Source organism: Podarcis raffonei, chromosome 1 (assembly GCF_027172205.1).
Source record: "Podarcis raffonei isolate rPodRaf1 chromosome 1, rPodRaf1.pri, whole genome shotgun sequence".
NCBI classification, from domain to species: domain Eukaryota; kingdom Metazoa; phylum Chordata; class Lepidosauria; order Squamata; family Lacertidae; genus Podarcis; species Podarcis raffonei.
In genome coordinates, this window is record NC_070602.1 from 133,912,074 (window position 1) to 133,934,658 (window position 22,585).

Below are 22,585 nucleotides of genomic sequence, written 5' to 3' on the forward strand. Positions count from 1 at the left end.
AAATTAGTTTAATAATTTACTTTAAGTTTTTTACTTAAAGGCTAGCTGGACAACATTAGACATCTTGGAATGGCATTTCCAGCTTGCTTCACATTCCAGGAATGAATTTGGGAAGTTACTCCCAAGTAAGTACACACACAGTGGCAAAACTAGTAGACTCTCCACTGAGAATATGCTTTTGACAAAACAATTTCCCCCCTTATTTTCCTCGTGCCTAGTAGTAAGGTGGGAGACAACATTAAAAAGTCACAATGCTCAGAGGCCTTTCTCTAAGTCCCCCTTACCTTCAGAGGAGAAGAGTGTGGTAGCTGGCTATTGCATCATTTCAGTGGTGCTGTCTCCATGTATGGCATGCTCTCTGCAGGACACCTCTGAGGTTGAGAAGCGTTTTTTGGCTTTATTTGTCCAGACCATGAATGGGGAACTTATGGCCCTCTAGATATAGCTGGATTATAACTCCCATTATTGCTGCTAACTGGGAATGCTGGCTGGAGCTGGAGCCCATGATCATTTTGAAGAGCCAGTTTCCACATCCTGATCTAGCCTTCTAGATCCTGTGAATGTTTATATCCAGTTGTTTTTATTGCTTTATGCAGAGGCTGTTGTGTGTCGTTGATTTGGTACTACTGATTTCATTGTTTGATTAGCGTAGACTGCTCTGGATTGAGTCTTCTGGACTGAAAAATCAGGCAGAAAACTTTTGTAGTAACATTGAGACATTGGATGCAATCTAGCAGGCACCACTAAAGACTATTTCAGTGCACCTAGGTTCAGGGCTCTTCTACATTTCCTCCCAAGAAACATTTTTATCCGAGAAACTTGGGACCGAGACATACAAAGCACACTAACTCCACCTGATCTTAATTAAAATAGAGTTTATTATTAGCTTCTCTTTTAATACAAACATGAGAAAGGAAAGCCACCTGAAGATGTAGCATTTGTTTCAAAACTGAATTGTGATTAATACCTGAAATCACAGACTCTGTAGAATGCCTGCCTAGAGCTGGTAGGTTAAAATACAGCATGAGACTTTGGCTCCATCTGCACTTTGCATTTAAAACAGTTTCCTACCACTTTAAACAGTCATGGCATCCCCCGAAGGATGCTGAGAGCCGTAGTTTCTTAAGGTGCTGAATGTTGTTAGAAGACCCTCATTCTCTTCAAGGAGCTACAATTCCCAGAGGTCCCTGGAAAGAGGGAGTGACTGCTAAACCACTCTGAGAATTGTAGCTCTGTAGGGAGAAAAGGGGTCTACTAAGGAATCTCAGCACCCTTAACAAACCACATTTCCCAGAATTCTTTGGGGGAAATGGCAGTTTAAAGTGGTATGATACTGCTTTAAATGCAGATGGGGCCTAACAGTCCAAGTGCCACTGACAATTCAAGAAGCAAGTTGGGCTGGATATGAAGTAATAGCAAAAGGTACCAGATTGCAATAGGGACTGCTTTCAATGTATCAACTGTTTAGATCATTTGACTTGGAGTGGTGAAGGTTTGTAATCCAGGTTGCTTCCTACTTTTAGGAGCAGAAAACTTGATTCACCCCAAATTCCCATTCTGGACAAGCAAAATTAATTTACACAAAAAGCCAATGTTTAGAAGTTCACTTCCAGAGCAAGGAACATTATATACTAGGTTTTAAAAGGGAAAAAAGTGTTTTCAAAAGAGTAATGATATGAACTGAAGATCATCATACCTCCCTCATCAACACGTCCAGCACCTTCAAAATAGTTCTCCATTGTGAATTTAAAGCTTTTTGGCAGCACGGGACAAAAGCAAACCTTGCTCCATATCCATTGTTTGTAGTGGAAGAGTTTAGCAGAGCAGCCTTATTGTCTGTTCATCGCCAAGTCAGTACATTTGTTCAGGCTAAGCTTTCAATGCAGCTCTATTCAGCGCTTCAGGCAAAAGAAAGTGTATTATGCAGACTGTGTCTCTCCCAGGGCTCAACTAGAAGTATAAGAACGTGAGAGCACCATAGTTGACAAGAAATGGACCCTGACCAACTGGCTTTCAAATCAGTGAACACAGAAGACCATTTCTCTGCTCCTGTCCCCAAAGGTTTCCAGTCCCTTGACCATCTCAAGTGGCGGGTTTTGCATTTAAAGAGTTAGCACAGCTTGCTGCTCAGCAGCTCCTTGGTCTTTTGACTGAACTCCAGTGTAGGAATCAAGAGTCTTGCTAGTAAATGTGTGGTGAGGGGAGGGAGGGAAGAACCCTTCACTGGTCAATGCCGTAGCATTAGTCCCAGACTGGTTTTATACTGTGTTAGCATTTAACACTGCACTGAAAGGCAACTGCAGTCTGGTCCTGGATGACTGAGAGGGGGAAGAACGTCGCGACTACTGTCGTGTTAATGTTCAAATTCTAAAATGTAAAACTAGTCATTATTAAAAACTCACATAGTTCACAGCTATAGGCCTACACAGTAAGCAAACATCTGTGGGGGTTTTTTTTGGGGGGGTGAGGGTCAGTGAGGAGAAAAGGGGGGAAGACTCAAAAGTTTTTGAACCTCTTGGTTTTTAATGGAGTGTGCCCATTTGAAAGAGGTTCCATCTCTCCCCCCCTCCGCCTGGAATCATGCTCCTCTGGCTCTGGGCTCCCTTGGCTTGCTGTGCTCACCCCGTCCGCTGGCTGGAAGACGCCATCGCCATTGACTTGTGAGCTTGGAGTGGAGGTGGTATCCCCGGCCGACAGGAATCCTGGCGCCACAAGATCGCAGCTTTCCATCTTGCTCAAGAGAGGATGGCGTTAGTACGGCGGATCCCAACTAAGTTATCAGCACTGAATGATCGTCTCATAGCAGCTTTTGACAAATCTTTGTATTTGTCCTCACACAGCCTGGAGATAGCCTAGAAAACATGTTCAAGCCAGAAATATGAGCTCAGTAGGACGAGAACCAGGATCTCAGGCACCCCATCTCAGCATCTGTTTAATTGTATTACCTCTCACTTTACTGATTCAGAAGTAGCAGGGGGGGAAAACCAATCACAAACCTAGGCTCATATTGATCTGAATGCTTCTTCTGCAGGCTCCAGGCCAATTTACTAACTAGGTTTTTCAATTCTCAAACGGAAACATTCTTTAAGCAGCAGCGTCCATAAATATCTAAAGGCATCCCACACCTGCCTGAAAATGGACACTTTAATTGCATTTGGTGAAGATTTCAGACACTCCTTTTCAGCAAATAACTTCACTGTCCCTTTAGAGGGCTGCACATTCAATATACAGTGGTACCTTGGGGTACATATGCTTCAGGTTACATACGCTTCAGGTTACAGACTCTGCTAACCCAGAAATAGTGCTTCAGGTTAAGAACTTTGCTTCAGGATGAGATCAGAAATTGTGCTCCGGTGGCACGGCGGCAGCAGGAGCCCCATTAGCTAAAGTGGTGCTTCAGGTTAAGAAGAGTTTAAGGTTAAGAATAGGTGTGTTTAGCACCCAAAGCAGCACTGTAGTTCACTCTGTCTTGCCAAGTTCACTACATATCTTTTTCACAACTTCAGAAGAAGCAACGGGCATTCAGCTATGTTGGCAGGGACTACGTTCAACCCCTTTCAAGTTCTTGTTTTGATAACATATATCCTGATATGAGAAGCCACACCACTCCATCAGAAGTTCTACTTGACTTCCAAACTGGCTCACATTGTCCTGGATATGTGAAGGGACCTCCTCTTTCCCTCCAACTGAAGATTATTCTGCACACTGTTTGCACAGAGAGCCCTCCAGGTAGGAGGAGTCAGATATGCCCCACATAACCAAGGTGTCCTGAGCCTTAGCATAACCACTGCACCACATTCCATTTGTATAATTGCAGCTGAGAAAAAACACTTGCACTACACACTTCAGTCCGTACAAATCATGCATGTCTTTCTAGGGTGGAATTATGTATTTTTTCTCACAATAAGTGAAACAGCTGAGAGAGAGAGAGAGAGAGAGAGAGAGAGAGAGAGAGAGAGAGAGAGAGAGAGAAATGTATAGCATCAGGAACAAGTATAAGGAACACAGAAATTATTCCAACAGGTTGACCCTTTCTTCTTGGAGGCTCAAAGCAAAGTCACCTTTTGGAAGTAGATAACCAAAGTTCACTGAGACTGCAATCCTATATCCACTTACTGGGAAATAAGCCCAACAGAACCCAGAGGGACTTACTTCAGACATGCATTGGACTGGAATGGACTGGGGGCGCGCGCACACACACACACACACACAAGTTCATCATATGGACTGCGACATATGGAACCTGCAGGTGGGTGTGAGTTAATGTTATTCACGTGTCCTTTTCTTCCCTAAGTTAACAAAGTGAAGTGATCAAGAAGAGACTCTGCCATGCTTTCTTCAGGTTATCATTAGTGACACCTTAAAGACTGTATGTAAACGGGACGTGGGTGGCGCTGTGGGTTAAACCACAGAGACTAGGACTTGCCGACCAGAAGGTCGGTGGTTTGAATCCCCGTGACGGGGTGAGCTCCCGTTCTTCGGTCCCAGCTCCTGCCCACCTAGCAGTTCAAAAGCACGAAGTGCAAGTAGATAAGTAGGTACCGCTCCTGTGGGAAGGTAAATGGCGTTTCCGTGCGCTGCTCTGGTTCACCAGAAGTGGCTTAGTCATGCTGGCCACATGACCTGGAAGCTGTACGCCGGCTCCCTCGGCCAATAAAGCGAGATGAGCGCCGCAACCCCAGAGTTGGTCACGACTGGACCTAATGGTCAGGGGTCCCTTTACCTTTTTTTAAAGACTGTATGTAGTAATATACAATTATGAACAGAATGTTCCCCAAGAAACCAGAGGCCTTTCTCTTGGGTATTGTCGGCCAGGGGGTATTAAAGACAGATACAACTTTTTTTATGTATGCTACAACAGCAGCTAGAATACTTATTGCAAAGTACTGGAAGACACAGGATCTACCCACACTGGAAGAATGGCAGATGAAGGTGATGGACTATATGAGCTTGGCAGAGATGACGAGCAGAATCCGAGACCAGGGAAGAGAAGCGGCGGAAGAAGAATGGAAAAAGTTCAAGGACTATTTAAAGAAATATTATAAAATTGGAGACAGTTAGAATGATGTTGGATTAAAACAAATGGTTACTATTAGTAATGGTTATGACAAAGAGAATAAGGGTGATCAGCATAAATTTATGATAAAATAAGGTAAGATTTCGCTGAATAACTGTAAGAATTTGGAATACAGAAACGGGAAGTAAGAGGAGGTCGAGGAAGTAAGGTTTAGAAATTGGGTTATGAAATGGTACTTGTTTTATGTTTTATTATTGTTGAATGTTTGTTCATGTATGTTTTGTTTCTGTTATATAAAAAATTGTTCAATAAAAATATTATAAAAAAAAAAATTATGAACAGAATGTGTCGGTCAGCACACAGAGTCATAATTGTCTTAATCAACTCTGTCTGGTTTCTTGACCTTTCTATTCTTTCTTACTCTTCTCCTAAGAAAGGATTACCTTTAAAAGAAGGATTCCTGCAACTAAGAGGTTAAACCCTCCAATGAAACAAAACCAAAAAAGCTTAGCAAGCCACACTAATGTGATTAAGAAGGGACAGAAGCTGTTGTTACGCAAACCAAGTACCCAGCACACCAAGTCTCGGACCATTACCTCTAGTTTCTGTGCTCGCTCTTTACTAAGGGGCTCCAGCAGAAAGTTCAGGTTGTTGTCATCTGCTAAGGAGCGAAGGTCAAAGTAGTATTTGGCGTAAACACTGGCAGGAACATTGATATTGAACTGCAGTAGCTCCAAGAAGTGTCTTTCCATTTCATTCCTAGGGTAAAAGGAAAGGGGTTGACAGAAACAGACAAAATAAGCATCTTAATATTATTCAGTGTCGCAAGCAACACCCCCCCCCCCCCGAAAATGAATGTTGATTGTATCTGAAGCATTTTTATTTTTTTTAATGGGACAAAGTGAATGTGCTCATGTTAGATGCAATTTGAATTCTGGGACCTCCAGCTTGGGAGAAAAGGTTATGTTCTGTCATGCACTCACTTTGCTGACTTAGAAGCCCTGTCCTTTAGAGTTCCATTAGCACAGCTGTACACAATTCATACTCCATTCTCATTCTTACAAGACCCTGCGCTATAGTTATCAGATGAAAAGAATGATGTGTGCTGTTGATTAGCTCTGAAGAACTTGCAGACATTTTCACCAGGTTGATAACAGGAAGGGGGTTTGTTGAAGTAGAGGCGGACCAACAAAAGAAGTAGGCATATCACCACGGCAACAAATGGATCTCTGAAGAGCTGCTGCTGCTATTATCTAGGAGTAAAAAGCCTCTTGAGGCAACATGGATTCATCTCCAGCAATAAATAAATAAGCAAGCAAGCAGCATTAGGTAGGCGAAGGAGTTCTTCGCCCCGAGACTCCCGGGAGGATATATATCAGCACAAGACAGGAGGAGGAATTCTTTAAAGGCTGCCTTCCATGCTATTTTTCTGAAATCTATCCTATGGATTCAGGTGCGGGGCAGCACCTCTTCAGAATGGTTAGAAGAGTGCTTGCAAAAAATCAGAACCGGCAATGGGTCTCAAAAGTAATACTTGCTTCATATCCCAAACAGAATCTTACTATGAGTTGATACGTAGCAACATCTCCATTGGTCCAAATGTCAAAAGGCATGGTTCTACTTTCGGTCGAATACAGATTTACAATGTGTGGTACATTGCATTTATTTGAATGTGCATTTATTTGAATGTGCCTATTTTTTTTGCCAATTCAAATTGTGTGCTTTTCCAACTATTATGCATTTACATTTAAAATACAGTAGAGCGTTAAGACCCTATTAGCACACTAAACTCATTTACTCATCTCCTAATGAAATACAGAATACCGTATTTTTCGCTCTATAGGACGCACTTTTCCCCTTCAAAAATGAAGGGGAAATGTGTGTGCGTCCTATGGAGCGAAGACGCCATAGCCCTGTGACCCTCTCCCGGCTGGAGAGGTAACGTGGGGCTATGGCAGGAGCCTCTAAAGCCGCGTGTCACCTCTCCAGCCAGGAGAGTGTGCGCAGGGCTAAAGCAGCCCCCCGCGACCCTCTCCCGGCTGGAGAGGTGGCGCGCGCCTATGGCAGGAGCCTCCATAGCCGAGCGTCACCTCTCCAGCCGGGAGAGAGCGCGCGGGGCTAAAGCAGCCCCCCGCAACCCTCTCCCGGCTGGAGAGGTGACGCGCACTTATGGTCGAAAGGAACCTGAAGCCTGACCCCTCTCGCTCTCCAGGCTTCCAAGGTAGCCGCCTGAACGCACCTTAAACAGCACCTTGTTTTAGAGCGGGAAAACAAGAGGGGGAAAATTCTCCCACTCTCTGCGCAGCGCCTCCTGCCGCTTCACTGAAGGGGCGCTGGGCAGAGAGCGGAAGAATTTTTTCCCTTGTTCTCCCCCCTCTAAAACAAGGTGCGTCCTATTGTCCGGTGCGTCCTATGGTCTTATTCAACATCTTTATCAACGACTTGGATGATGGACTCAAGGGCATCCTGATCAAATTTGCAGATGACACCAAACTGGGAGGGGTGGCTAACACCCCAGAGGACAGGAACACACTTCAAAACGACCTTGACAGATTAGAGAACTGGGCCAAAACAAACAAGATGAATTTTAACAGGGAGAAATGTAAAGTATTGCACTTGGGCAAAAAAAATGAGAGGCACAAATACAAGATGGGTGACACCTGGCTTGAGAGCACTACATGTGAAAAGGATCTAGGAGTCTTGGTTGACCACAAACTTGACATGAGCCAACAGTGTGACGCGGCAGCTAAAAAAGCCAATGCAATTCTGGGCTGCATCAATAGGAGTATCGCATCTAGATCAAGGGAAGTAATAGTGCCACTGTATTCTGCTCTGGTCAGACCTCACCTGGAGTACTGTGTCCAGTTCTGGGCACCACAGTTCAAGAAGGACATTGACAAACTGGAACGTGTCCAGAGGAGGGCAACCAAAATGGTCAAAGGCCTGGAAACGATGCCTTATGAGGAACGGCTAAGGGAGCTGGGCATGTTTAGCCTGGAGAAGAGGAGGTTAAGGGGTGATATGATAGCCATGTTCAAATATATAAAAGGATGTCACATAGAGGAGGGAGAAAGGTTGTTTTCTGCTGCTCCAGAGAAGCAGACACGGAGCAATGGATCCAAACTACAAGAAAGAAGATTCCACCTAAACATTAGGAAGAACTTCCTGACAGTAAGAGCTGTTCGACAGTGGAATTTGCTGCCAAGGAGTGTGGTGGAGTCTCCTTCTTTGGAGGTCTTTAAGCAGAGGCTTGACAACCATATGTCAGGAGTGCTCTGATGGTGTTTCCTGCTTGGCAGGGGGTTGGACTCGATGGCCCTTGTGGTCTCTTCCAACTCTATGATTCTATGATTCTATGATTCTATGATTCTATGGTGCGAAAAATACGGGTAATCCCCTAGCCCAGATTAGCAAAGTCACAAGGATGGGAAGAAATGTCTTCAAACCCGAACACATGAAATGTCAACATTAACAAGGGCTGATTTTCATATGACCGACAAAATGTTTTAAAAAGCTATGCCCAAAGTGTTTGCTGCCGCGTAAGAAACCAGAACAAAGCACTGGGCTTTCTAGTACTTCTGAGCATGCAGAGTTGAATGAAATATGCTAGTACTCCCCACAGAGGTCCAAGAGATGATGGGAAGCGCAAGGCAAAGGTGTAGAAAGGAGAGGAGAGGCGAAACGTCAGGCCCAGAGGCACATCCCAGTGACAACAGTTGTTGCCTTATGACACTGCCGCCAGCCCAGACAGCCCATATTTATCACCATATTTAAACCAGTTTCAAGCAAATCTGGTTAAAACAAAAACAAAAAACTCACCCCACCTCCATTAACTCTGAGCAAATCAAAAGCTGCCTATCGACTCCAGACAACAGAGCTTTCCCCATAAACGGGAGCTGCATAACTCACAATTGCATGTCAAATTTTCAATTTCTTGTTAACTCTTCCTCACTCACAAAGATTTGCAGGGTGGGGGGAGATGAGGAGAAATACCGTTCTTTTTTATATTGGCATTTTAGTTGAAGAGACAGAAAACAAAGAGGAATGTATCATCTAGATGGCAAGTCTCAATGAGAATAGGAGCTTTGTGTGCTCTGCTTCGAGCAGGATGGACAGGAGGACCATTAAGCCCCCTGCCAGAATTAATTTCCTGCTCATATGGTCATAAAGCTTATAGAAATGTAAATCAGATAATGTTTGGATGATCAGCTGATCAGGGCTTCATTTGCCCCTTTTGTACAGAGCTCGCTAATACATTTTAATTGTGTAAAAATTACAATACTTTGCCGGATTAACAAGTCTATTAATAAGGGTTTAGAAGCTAGGAAAGGCAAAAAGGCCCCATGTGTTTGTGTTGCTTTATTTACTATCACATGTAGCCCAAGAATGAACAGCATGTCCCCTCTTTTATGCACACTGTAATCTACAGGATTAGCAGCTGCATGGCTAGAGGTTTTTCCCACTCTTATTAAGACACTCCATTAAAGCAGCTATTTATATGGCAAAGGGTTTCAACAAACAACATATTCCTTTTTCCTCATTTCAGATTTCTTGTTACAGAATCAGAAGTGCAGTGCAAGGAAAATTCTGATGCATTATTCTGTTGGCCAGCTTTATACATCTTTCCCCCCTCTCTAAACTAAGAGGCAGATCTTTTAAGAAACCCAATTAACTCCCTCATCTGCCTATAGCACTTCTCTTTTTCATTAAGCATCTTATCACAAATTAAAAGTCATGCTTCTCAATGCACGCTCTAGAAAAAGGGCAACTTGCTGCGGCTGGACAACGCCTTCCTAGATGCTTGTCTCAAGATTCAGAGTTAACATTTACAAGTACAAGGTAAAAAAATAGTTTTTTAAAAAGAAAAATACATTTCGCTTTGGGGGTCACCTCTGAATATTTTGCGTTCTGTTTTTACAAGTTTGAGAATTAATTTCAGAAACAACACAATAACGCTAAACCATAGCTAAGTGAATATGGTGCTGTAGTCACAAAGGATGCAGAAGTTTCTACTTCCATTTTAAGATCAACAAAAAGTTTGAACCTGGATTGTTTTAAGAAGCCATAGTTAAGGTTGACCACAATTTTCCAAGGTTTGGACAACACAACAAGCTGTGCTTAATCTATAATGGAAGCAAAATTCAGCTGCTGCACTGGAGGAGCTGGGTGACAGTCTTGGGCATGAGGCTCTTTAAGACCCTAAGAAGAGCCTTCTGGATCAAGCCAATAGCCCATCTAGTCTAACATTCTGTTCTCACAGATACCTGTGGGAAACCTGCAAGCAGCACCTGAGCACATCAGCAGCCCTCTCTTCCAGCAATTTGTCTAATCCTCTTCTAAAGCCATCCAGGCTGCTGGCCATCACTGCGGAAGTGAGTTTCACAGTTTTGCTTGAAGAAGGACTTAAAAAAAAATTGTTCTGTACCTTCCAACATTCAGTGCCACTGGATGTCCACAAGTTCTGGTGTTATGGGGGGGGGGAGGGGAACTTCCTCCATGCCACGCATAATTTTATAAAGTTCTACCATGTCACCGATTACCAGGCCTCTCTCTAAACTAAAAAAAAAAAAATCTTAATCCACTGCAACCTTTCTTCACAGGGGGAGTCGCTCCATCCCCTTGATCATTTTGGAGGCCCTGATTTCAACCTTTTCCAACTACACAATATCCTTTTTGACATGAGGTGAGAAGAACTGTACAAAGTATTCTAAATGCAGTCGCACCATAGATTTCTATAGTGGCATTATGATATCCGCAGCGTTATTTTCAATTTGTTTCCTAATGATCCCTAGCAGGGAATTTGCCTTTTTCATGGCTGCTGCAACATCTTCATTGAGCTGTCTATTGTGAAGGTCTCATTCCTGGTCCATCACGGCCAGTTCTGTTTAACATTCAAGGGTCAAAGAAGCTATTGGAGGCAAGGCGGCTTCCTTAAGCCTTGTCCAAATGAAGGAAACAAAATGGAACACGAAGCCCCCCCCCTCCCCCAAATGCAAGCAGACAGTAAGGAATTTTTAAAAAATAATTTGAGGAACACATGGCTGAAAACATTAAGACCAACAAGAAAAAATTCTTTAAATGTATCTGTAGCAGGAAACAGTCTAGGGAGATGGTTGGACCCTTGGATGCCAAAGGAGGTCCAGACTATCAGCATCCAACCTAGCAACTTAAATTTAGCTTCCAGGATGTCACTTTCCCATGTCATTGGTACCAACGTGCACCATGAACACCAAATCCTCCCCAACACTATGTACCAGTGGCTCATTCTGATAAACAAGACCAATGAAATTCCACACTGTTCAGCCTAAGTTAGTGAATAGCAAGCAGAAGTCCTCACATTTTTTCCAAGACCAGAGCTCTATTAAAGTGAAAGCCAAACAAGCTTGGATTTGTGTCTGTCTCCCTCCCTCCGCAAAAAGTGTTAAAGAGCAAGCATCATATTAATAGGCCCGGGTCAAACTGCTCATTGCAACTTACAGGGTCTGATAAAAATTGTGCTCACGAACTACTGTTACACAAAGAAAACCACAAGAAGTCACATGCACACTATTCAAAACCTGATTTGAATTAGTTGAAGGCATATTACATACTAAATATATAATGGAGTAAAGGCGTATTTTCAAACTATCTGGGCTAAGACACAGATGAGCAAATTTAACTAAAGCTTGCAACTTACATGTCTTCAACTGTAATATCCTTCAGTATTTGGCAGTAATCCACATTCCACACGGCCTGATCATCCCACACCTTAGAAGCTAGCAGAATAGCACCTAGAACTATTCTCTTCCAGTTACTTGGGCAAATGTCAATCTCTGCATAGGTTAAGAGCCTTTCCAAGTAAACCTGCAGATGAAGAAAACTGTTCTTAAGATTGTAATGACCCAAGAGTCCTCTTTGGGTGTTCTTTGCTCCCATATTGAGCAACATGGAAATGAGAAGTGGGGCTGCTAAGATTAGCCCTTTGCCCTCAACATTGTGCATGTCTCCTCTGATGTCCATGCACACAGCATTAACATCTGTAGCAAAGAGTTTCACAACTATGCTTGTATGTGAGAAGGCTTCCCCAGAATCTATAACAGTTCGGGGTTATATGTGTGAGGTTCCCCTTGCTACTGATGTTTGCACTGAGCACAAAGCCGTCAAAGCAGAAACACACAAAGCCAAGGGCAGGGCTACTCGGCGTGATCTTGATCCTTGCTTCCATGTTGTTCAACACGGGAGCAAAGGACACCAGAATAGGGCTAATAAGGCATGCACAGTAAATGTTTCAATCAAGTAAAATCTATGATGTAGTCAAACACCTGAAGGAGTAGTTTTAGTCTCATTTCCTGCAATCTCTTCCATCTACATCACAAGAAATGTTTTTGTTTTCAAGCAGACCAAACATAATGCACTCACTATGAAGGGTGGACATTGTAAAGTGAAGATGAATTTAAAAAGTATCGCACGTTTTAAGAATTCGTATTTTTCTTAACCAAGACTAATCAAAACTATTCAGCATCACTGCAAACTTCATTACTGAGATGCTCCCTGTTCATGTGTGTTTGCACTCACTGTACATTCAAGATACACATCTACATATATGTTTTATTCACCAATATAAAATAACTCCATTAGCTAAAATACATTAGAATCAAGCAACCTCACAGCACTGCCATATTTTCAGCTTCAAGATCATGTACAGAAGGGGGGAAAGGTAACTCCCAACTGACTGAAAACTTTTGCTCCTTTCCATGGTGAAACAGCGCCAACTAGTGGCAGAAGTACTTTTTAATGTTTAAGTGACCAATTTTTTTAAGGGTTGCTTTCTTACACGACAGAACGCTTTCAGAAGAATTCCTAGAGTCTTACACACACAGATAGTGCTGTCAGGAATTGTTTCAATACAGAAAGGCACTGGAAGCAGAATATTCCGTTTCTGGCAGTTCTAGTTTATTGAAAGATTCCTGAAGGTTGTGTGGAATTTTTCACCTGCAGGCCTTCACAGGAACCATCCCAAAAACACAGCAGAGGAGGCAAATCTTACACTGAAACAGGGCCTCAATTCTGAGTCATGACAAGACTTACTGGCTACAGGACAGCTACTTACCTGCACAAGTATTCCAAATTCAGAAGATGTAGCCCAATGCATTTACTCTCTATTTCTGCAGCACAAGAGAACTGAAGGGATGGGAGAATCAAGTAGCCTCACATGTGATTGGACTCCCACTGGCATGCCAAATGGACAGGGATGAAGGGAGTCAAAGTCCAAGAACACCTGGAAGGCAACAGGCCCCCCACCTCTGCAATGGATTTGTCTAACAGTTATCAAACAGGCAGCTTGGGTGCAAGCTTATTGGCACTGCTGCAATCAACCTAGTGCATTTCTTGTATCAAGTTCTGACTGCTGCAAGGTAAAAATGAAGGTAAAAATGACAAGGAGTCATTACATGAGACATACTTAATTCCATCTCTAATTCCTGCATTGCAGGGAATTGGGTTTGAATGCCCTTTGGGTCCCTTCCTACTCTACAGTCCTATGACTCTTATGAATCTAACTCACAAAACCTGATTTAAAAAAAATAATTAAATGCAAGATGGTGGTAACTGGGCTTACCAGTGTCACTATTGCACATTCAGCCGTCAGCTGCGCTGCACTAAACAGGGTACGTACAAAGCGATAGATGTGCTTGTGATCAGGGTCATGTTTAAAGTAGTCATCTGGAACCTCTTCACGCTGAAACAGGACACAGTTCAGAAGTAATTTAAAAGTTAAACTGAATACAGCGGGACTTATTTCTGAGTAAACATGCACAGGATCATGCTGTTAGTACTGTGAAAATATCCTGCATGACTAGGTCAGTGGGTTATGTACAAAGGCTGGAATCCAAATGGCTGAGTGCTCACAGGAGCTCCTTAAAGGCCTCTTCCTACTGGAGCTCCCTAGCTGCTCTCAAAAATAGGGGACACAATCTAGAACTATATTCTATGGGGACTCAAGAAGCTACCACCAGAAGGGAGAAACTGACTCATGAGCATGGGTAAATATTTTTCATAAATACCCCTCTTTGGATTCCAGCTCAAAGCTATAGAAGTCCAACACTGCTCTTCCAGGGATTACATTCTGCAGCATCACTTTTTAAAGTATAAGAAGCCAAATAGCAATCTAGTTTTGCATAGACTGAAATGTTTCTTTCCACAGAAGCTAAGAGACAAGAAATCTTTCTTATTTTCCTGAAAATCTGGCTTTCCTTATAAGCAAGTTGAAATAGACACCAGTTTCCTAGGTATCAAGGTTTATTCCTGTTCATATGGGATGCACTGAAGCAATCAAGTCAAACTAAGGTAATCAAATTTACCGTGAGTGGATGTGATTTCTCATCAAAAATATCCAGTGATCTATCAGAATCCCTGCAACACAGGAGAATGTATGTTACTGCTGTTAGTAAAGCTTTTTGAAAGATAAGCATTTGCATTCCTATAAGAAGCATTTTAATACATCATAGGATGAGTACTACCCATGTAATTGGTAATATGGCAATACCTTGTTCTTTATCTCCTTTGCCCGCTCTCTCTCCTCCATGTTGTGCACTTCTAAAAGCTAACTCAAAAATGCTATAAAACTATATACAGTTGTACCTTGGTTCTCAAACACAATGCGTTCCGGGAGTCCGTTCGACTTCCGGAACTGTTTGAAAACCAAGACGCTGCTTTCGTTTGTCCGGGAGCCAATACGTATGAGTTCCAAGGCATTCGGCAACCACGGTATGACTGTAATAAACTTTAAACAGCAGCATTACAGTATGCTTTGCAGTTGTTGAAAATCTAAGAAACTGTCTTGGGAACCACAATATACCCCTTTCACGGAACAAAACTGGCAATGTCATCAAACAAAACAAGCAAAACATCTACACCCAACAAACAAACAAACAAACAAACAAACAAACAAACACCCCTCAATCAATAACTTTTGTAGACTTGTTTTCAATGCCAAGATACTCAGCATAAGCCAAATTTGAAGTTTTTAGCAAGCACTTGCATTAAGGTGAGACAAGGTAAAGGTAAAGGTACCCCTGCCCGTACGGGCCAGTCTTGACAGACTCTGGGGTTGTGCGCCCATCTCACTCAAGAGGCCGGGGGCCAGCGCTGTCCGGAGACACTTCCGGGTCACGTGGCCAGCGTGACAAAGCTGCATCTGGCGAGCCAGCGCAGCACACGGAAACGCCGTTTACCTTCCCGCCCGTAAGCGGTCCCTATTTATCTACTTGCACCCGGGGGTGCTTTCGAACTGCTAGGTTGGCAGGCGCTGGGACCGAGCAGCGGGAACGCACCCCGCCACGGGGATTCGAACCGCTGACCGTTCGATTGGCAAGCCCTAGGCGCTGAGGCTTTTACCCACAGCGCCACCCGCGTCCCGTAAGGTGAGACAAGATGTCTGGGCAAATGAGTAATAGTAAGCATATGTTCAGAAGGGTGTGTGTTTGTCTGTGGATCCAGTGGCTGGATCTTGAGTAGTGTGAGTAGAACACAGCTTTCCTATCTCTTCCTCGCTATAGCCTCCTGTGCCCCCAGAAAAATCGGAGGACTCTCCTGAATGGGGTGGGATGTGGTACCAAGGGTTGGAGTGCAAAGGAGGACTAAGTGGAAATTGGGCAATGGACACCTTGCATAAGCAGACTTCCATTCGACAACTCTGGTTACAACCTGGGGTGCTAAAGAAACCATATGGAGCAAAGACACATCCCTCCTGCAAACACATTTTGAGCCCATAGCCACAAATTGCAATATGCATATATTGCAAGGGATGCAAAACCTCAAAGAAGCCCATACAAAGCTTGTGTTATGACTGTTACTGTGGCTCCTGCCTTCAAAGAGACTCCCTTCATCCCCAGAGAGCTATATTTAACATTAATCTCCTGCAGTGAAGTAGCTCATCAACAGCCATAGAAAGTGGGGAGACAAGGAGCACGCATTTGCAACCCAGCCCTATCTATGAAGTCATTATGCACAGAAGGTGGCATAAAATAATAATAAAAATTAAGTTACTGAATGCAAAACTTGCACCTGTTGCACTTTAATTTTTGTTTCCAAGACCTTAATTTGGTAAGTCTGTGTGTGCATTTGTTTCTCTCAATTCCCCAGGGCTCTTTACAGCCACCAGCAATTTCTTAGGTATGAAAAATGTAGCTAATACCATTTTAAAATCTTGCTATTTCATATTCACGCAACAAATTTTTGATTCTTAACAGCATTGCCTCTCCAATGTGAGAGCCCCAATTAATAAAACACATAAGCTACAGCTACTTCAGTAACCAATGGCTAAGCTGTAGTCGTCATCACTGCAATGACTTGCACAACAAGAGTTTTAAGTGGTGCTCACCTGTTCTTTATGTGATAGTATATTGCTAATGTAACACTGTGAGGAGAGAGAAAAGTCATTTCATTGTTAGTGGTTCTGCAAGTTTAATTTTGATACAAGATTGCTGTTAGAGATAAAAACAGATTTTATGACAAAAACCACATTAGAAACTTTTGCCTCTTCTTCTTTCCCTTTTTCAACTGAACTCATTTAAAGATATACATACTGAAATTCAACATGCTCTAATACAAGGCTGCCTGAACTAAGACTAAAAAAATATTTATAATGCCAGGAACTGGATCGTATAATGGAGCATCTGGATTAAACCTGTAATCTATTTAGTAAGAAAATGACCAACAAAATTATCTTGTGTAGACGACTTGGCCAAGAGACCCCAAGCGGTACACAAATATCACTAGACTATTGAATAACACTGAATATGAGGAGGGATACAGGCTATCAACACACTGATAATGTAGGCTAAAACCTTCTGGCCATTTTTCTTTTTTTGCGGTAAGACAAGATAGGTGGGTTAGTGACTGTGCCTCCTCCTTTTCCAAGCAACTGGATGCTGCTCTCTCTAGGCAGACCTGTGGGCACATCTTGATGCTGCCAGTGCAGAGACTGAGATGTTGTCCTTGCTGCATTCAGCTGGTGGGAGGTAGGGGAAGGTTCATTAGACAAAAGAGGAAAAGAGGCTGATGCTCTGACAGCTACAGAACACCATCGCCCATGCCTCCTTAGGCTTCCCACACCACACAGCCCAGCTGAGGAATCAGAGGGGGAAGCTCTGACCTCCTACATCCACTGTGCAAGATCAACTCTTCACTCGCTCCAGTCTGAAAGCCCTGAGAATATTTATGCTCATGGTGCACAGATTCTATTACCAAGGTAGAGGAAACTGTGTCAGGGTGGTGGTGGCTCCACTTCTAAGAGGCCACACCTATAAATGGGCTAAATCCATTTGCATGGAATCATCCCTTAAGCAGCTTGCCCTGTATTTTAAGCAGCTCACCCTACAATGCTGGAGAGTTTCAACAGTATACAGTTCTCTTTAATAAACCTCTTTTCCATTTATAGTGTGCCCCCCATTCTACCTTTAAGCTATAGTATAATTTCATTATACGACAGGGATAAAAATAAGTCAATGAGCCAAACAACAGTATAGGAAATTAATTCTAAGGGGAAATAAATATTCAAGGGGGGAAATGAAGGGTACTTCCGGGACAAGAACTTGCTGAGCTAAAAATTGGAACTGGAATACAAGAAGGGGAGGTGTGGGGAAGTCAAGGAAATTGGTTATTGATAGTAAGGAATGTAAATTTTATGTGTTTTTAATTGTTTTTTTTGTTTTTTCTTTATTTTTTGAAAATTTCAATAAATATTTATTTTAAAAAAATGAAGGGTACTTCCAACACTCTTCCCTCATTGCTGCTATTCTGGCAACCCTGAGTCAAGGGACCCAATCTGAAATGATGCATGATGTTGTACTTAAAATCTCCACTACTTTTCAGCTTCAGCTGCGAATCCAACTTCCTCCTGCAGGCCTCATCAGCTCTCTATGGTCTAAACACACTGTGTGACTTACATGAGCCAATCTATGGCAAATCTGTGCTTTGTGTTCCTAATTCCTAATTACTGTATTGTCTCAAGCACTCCAATATTTTATCAGCTAAGTTACAAGCCAATTTTATATCCAATTCTCTGAGAGGGCAAAAATAGAAACTGGAGTATGAGAGCTCTGGAGTCTACGTAAGAGAAACAAGACAGATGAAGATAAAAAAAAAGTTTACCTATTAGGTAACTTTTCCCTGAATCAAAGAATTCTGGAATCAAGTACTGTGGTTAAGGAATAATTTGATGCCACTAGATGGCAGGCCAACCCAAGAGGCTACAATTTACTCTGTGTTTTATACAGAATGTTACCAGAGCAAAGGTTTCATAAAACTGCTGCATTTTACTTCGTGTACTTTGGGGGCAAAGAAAACTTTCCTGCTCAACTTATAAAAATCAGAATCAATCACTTTCACTAGAACTCGTTCGACAGAATACTGACTCCTCTGGTCTCTCCAGAGGAGGTGAACATGGTTCATCAGTATACCTTCTCCCTAAAGACTCAGTGGTACTTACCATTTTATTGTGCTCCTAAGATTAGGCTGGCTTACTGTGCTGTCATCAATAAATATTGTTGAACATGAACTATACTTTTTTGTAAGCTGCCCTGGAGAAACCTGTAAGAAGGAGGGGAAAGCAGAAGTGTTCTTAAAAATGATTTCCAATACAACAATTTATGGGTTTACAGTAAGCACCCACATCCAAACCTACATATTTAAGAATTATGCATTAAAATGCTATTAAAAAAAACAAAGATACATTAGAGAAAAATACTTGAATGGCACAGAAGAAAATATCTCTCTCTCTCTCTCTCTCTCACACACACACACACCACCCGTCCATCACAAGTCCTTATCCAGGTCTGGACTCCCTTGTGGCTACTATTGTAAAGAGCAGGGGGAAATACACATGAAATGACATGTTTGAGGAGGAGAACACATGCCAGCAGTGTGTCATAGAGAAGCTAAACGACTCTGCTGAAGCTCAAGGAAGGTATTCTGGGTTACTTAAGATGTTCCCCCATTTAAAGCCAATGATTAATTGTGTTTAGTTTTTGGGAAAAGAGCGTAGGGCTGCCATACATCCAGATTTTCCTGGATACACCCAGACATTTTAGGAGTGTCAGGGCAATTTTTTTGCGGAATCAGGGAAAAAACAGCAACCAAAGCTCAACAACTCTGTCTGGATTTTCACTTTTGGGAATATGGCAACCTTAGGAGAGTGAGCATGAGCACATTACATTACACAACCATGTGCCATTAATATTATACTTTGACAGTTATAAGCTATGAGCATCAAAAGGCTCCTTATCCCACCAAACAATTCTTGGAATGCGTGTGAAAGTTGGTAGCAGATGTCTTAAAGCAGAATATTTTGCAGAATATTTTGTTGTTACTGTACTAGAATCCCTGTGGGTTGTTTAAACAAACAAAGCACATCCTCAGGATCTTAACATTTAAAATATAATTAATTTGTCTTAAGTAATTCAGAAAAATTCCACTGTTCCTGAAGATGCAATGTTCAGACTGAGGCCCACCCAGTCCTGTACTCTGCAGGAATTCCAGCAACTGGCTGTTAACAGGCTGTTCAACGGAAATTAAACATGAACTACCTTCTGCTTAAGAGTTTACTCCCATTCTACTTTGGCTGCAAAGTGTTTCTGAAACAGAAGGGAAACGGGAGCACAGAGCACTTGTTCTATCAAGTGTTGGCAGGCAAAAAAATATGGAAGTGACATGCTGAACGGATTATTCACCACTAATCCCATTAGTCACAGGTGACCCTCTTCTCTAGCTCCCACTGAATCACACATTAACGCTCCCTCTCCACCACAGCATTAGCCATGTGGGAGACAAATTTCATGCTCACTTATTAAATATGCTTTTGCACTTGAAACGATTATATCATGTGAGTGCTTAGACTGAGATATTGTGCAGTCAACAACAGCAGCTAGGATTGTGTTCTACTGCGCTATAGAAAAAGGAAACTTGAGGATCATAGAATTGCAGAGCTGGAAATGCCCCAAAGGGTCATCTAGTCCAACCCCCTGCAATGCAAGAACTTAAATATGCAGTGAATGGTTTAAACGTTTGAAGTAAGCTGTTGGAATAGTAAGGAGTGAAACTCTTAAGCTCACTGCTGCCATTTTCTGCATGTAACTAGCTGGGCTTTTGCTTAAACGTTCTTCATTTGCTAGATGTACTTACATGGTTGATGTGGTTGCTTTTCCTCTTCTCTCTCACTGAAAAGGGAGTGAACACTTTTATTAATGAATGCTTCAACTTCTAAACACATTCTGTATTTTAGAATGCAATCTGTTTAACTGCTAGGAGTATACAATCAAACCCAACAAATACCACCCATGATTTATCCGACAATAATTCAGTTTTCAGTTGAGCACAGTTTATCACTTCCAGGGTGTGTCAACTTTATGCTACTTTTTTGGGAAACCTAACATTTACTCCCAATACAAGAAAGGTTGACACAGAGTTAGTGCCACTCAAAGCAACAGAACCTTCTGCTCTGCAAAGACTAGGGAGTTACTGCAGCAGTTCCTCCAGTGGGGAAAAATGCATTCAAGACTCTTGGTATTTCATCACTAGAGAGCACTGCTTTAAGCATTTACTTGCTAAGTTTGAGCTAATCCAACGGCACTGAAATTTTATACCACGAAGAACATGTGATTACAAAAATAAATGCTGTTACGAGTTGTGTTATCTAAAGCTACTGAGCTTCAAGCTACAAGGCACACACTCTGCCAGGATAAACCTAAGTAGATTTTTTTTCCAAGCACTGGTCATGGGACAACCATCCTAAACCATTCCTAAATAAGAAATGCAATCATTCCTATTCATTCTAATGAGTGGCGAGTGTTTCAAAAGAATGGATGAATTAAAAGCATATTTTTAAATGCCTTGGAAAATGGCTATGAAGAAAGAGCAGCTTAAAATGTTGACGTAGAGTCAGTATTTTGACGGAAGTGGAAGGAGACAGCGGCATTTCTCAATCAAAATCCATCCACTCTATCATATCCTCCCCTCCTTCGTTTTAAGAGAGCAAAAGATAGCTTACCATCTGTTTGGGATTTGCTCAAGAAAATTGTGCTTGCTCTAGGATGGTCAGATGGATTTGACTCCAATGCTAAATCTGAAACAAAGAAACAGAAGGGATGCTATTCCTAGGTTTGGATTTATTTTGGGAAACACATCTACATTCCAAGAAAAGTGAACTTACTCCTAGACATCCTACCTATCCCATACTTCCCAACAGTTACATAATTAGTATCTATATAGTACATTTTCATACATTCAAACACTAGAAGAACCATATCTTAGAATAATAATAATAACAACAACAACAACAATAACACCACTAATGTTGAGCATACTGAACTGGTATTTACCCCATTCAGTTGGATTTAAAGTCCGAGTCATCAGCCTGCTCTGAATAGATCAGGGGTGGGGAACTCTGGCCAATGGGCCAATCTGTGTTTGCCATTTCTCTAAGCCAACTGCCCATCAGCTGATGTCACTGGTGACATCAACTAATGGACAGGATGTTCTTGGAAAGTCTGCTCCATGCCAATTGTTTCAACCTTTGAAGAAGATCAACATATTTTGGGGAGGGGGTATTAAAAAAGAACCAATGTCTGCTTTAGATACAGGCTCTGACAGGAACTGTTCTGTCACACAATGATGAAGAAGCTGGCACTTGCTTTGCAGCACTCTTCGAAAGAGCTCCCCCCCCACACTTTAAAGAGCACCAGAGCAATCTTTAAAGTGGGGGGCAAGAGACTGCTGGAAAGCATGTGCTGAACATTATTTGCAGTAGTCTCCCAACCGCCTTTGAAGACTGCTGTAGCAATCTTTAAAAGAGATGGGAAGAGACTACTGCAAACAGCATTGTGAAATCCCTTGCACAAGTGCAAGGGATTTCGACATGTGGATGGGGCAACCCACCTGTCAATCATGTGATACCATAGTGATACCATGTGCTAGACCATCAATACTGCCTCAGCTCTTCTGCATGAGCGGCCCTCATTAGATATATAACACATATTGCCCAGTGTTAGAAATTAGCCAGGTGCATTTTGTGACTGGTGCAGGTCCAATAGCCACCACGTGAAGATCTCCGGATGCCAGGTTGGTGACTGGTTAAAGCAAAATGTCACTTCTGAAATATCTTCCTTGAATATTGAATTTGTTAATAATAAATCCTATTGCCAAAAGAAAAGAGCACCTAGACATTCTGTTGTGGCGAGTGCAACCTAGGTTTAAAGTGCCATTTGGCGATTAGATTATGTATCTGAATTTCTAATATTGCCATGCTAGACCGGCTATTTCAAGTACATTGTGTGGACAAGCTAGACTAATACTAGATGGCTTCCTAAAAGCATCCAGCTGTTCACCAGTAGTTTAGTTTTCCTCTCTGAGTAAACAAAGAAAGTAGCTTTAATTATGCCAAACCTTTAAAAATCTACAGGCAGTCCCCAAGAATTTCAAGAAGTTGGTTAAGAACACTTTCCAAGTATGAATGGGAAACATACATTAAAACACATTATTTCACACTTAGATCATTGAAGTTGGGTTTACTTCTAAGAGACATGAGTCACCAGA

The 22,585-nt window shown here is 42.2% G+C and overlaps 1 protein-coding gene across 1 annotated transcript in view; it reads right to left on the reverse strand.

Annotated features, from left to right (window-relative positions):
* Window positions 1-860: 860 nt before the first annotated feature.
* The window catches only part of CCNYL1 (cyclin Y like 1), a 33,094-nt gene continuing 11,369 nt past the window's right edge, over window positions 861-22,585 (reverse strand). The window contains exons 2-10 of the mRNA XM_053363133.1: window positions 21,042-21,116; window positions 20,177-20,211; window positions 18,486-18,586; window positions 16,377-16,412; window positions 14,356-14,407; window positions 13,614-13,733; window positions 11,694-11,860; window positions 5,614-5,776; window positions 861-2,852 (exon numbers count right to left, since the gene is read on the reverse strand). Coding sequence (XP_053219108.1) covers window positions 2,736-2,852; window positions 5,614-5,776; window positions 11,694-11,860; window positions 13,614-13,733; window positions 14,356-14,407; window positions 16,377-16,412; window positions 18,486-18,586; window positions 20,177-20,211; window positions 21,042-21,116 — 866 coding nt within the window. The 3' untranslated portion in view covers window positions 861-2,735. The remainder of the gene's footprint in view (window positions 2,853-5,613; window positions 5,777-11,693; window positions 11,861-13,613; window positions 13,734-14,355; window positions 14,408-16,376; window positions 16,413-18,485; window positions 18,587-20,176; window positions 20,212-21,041; window positions 21,117-22,585) is intronic.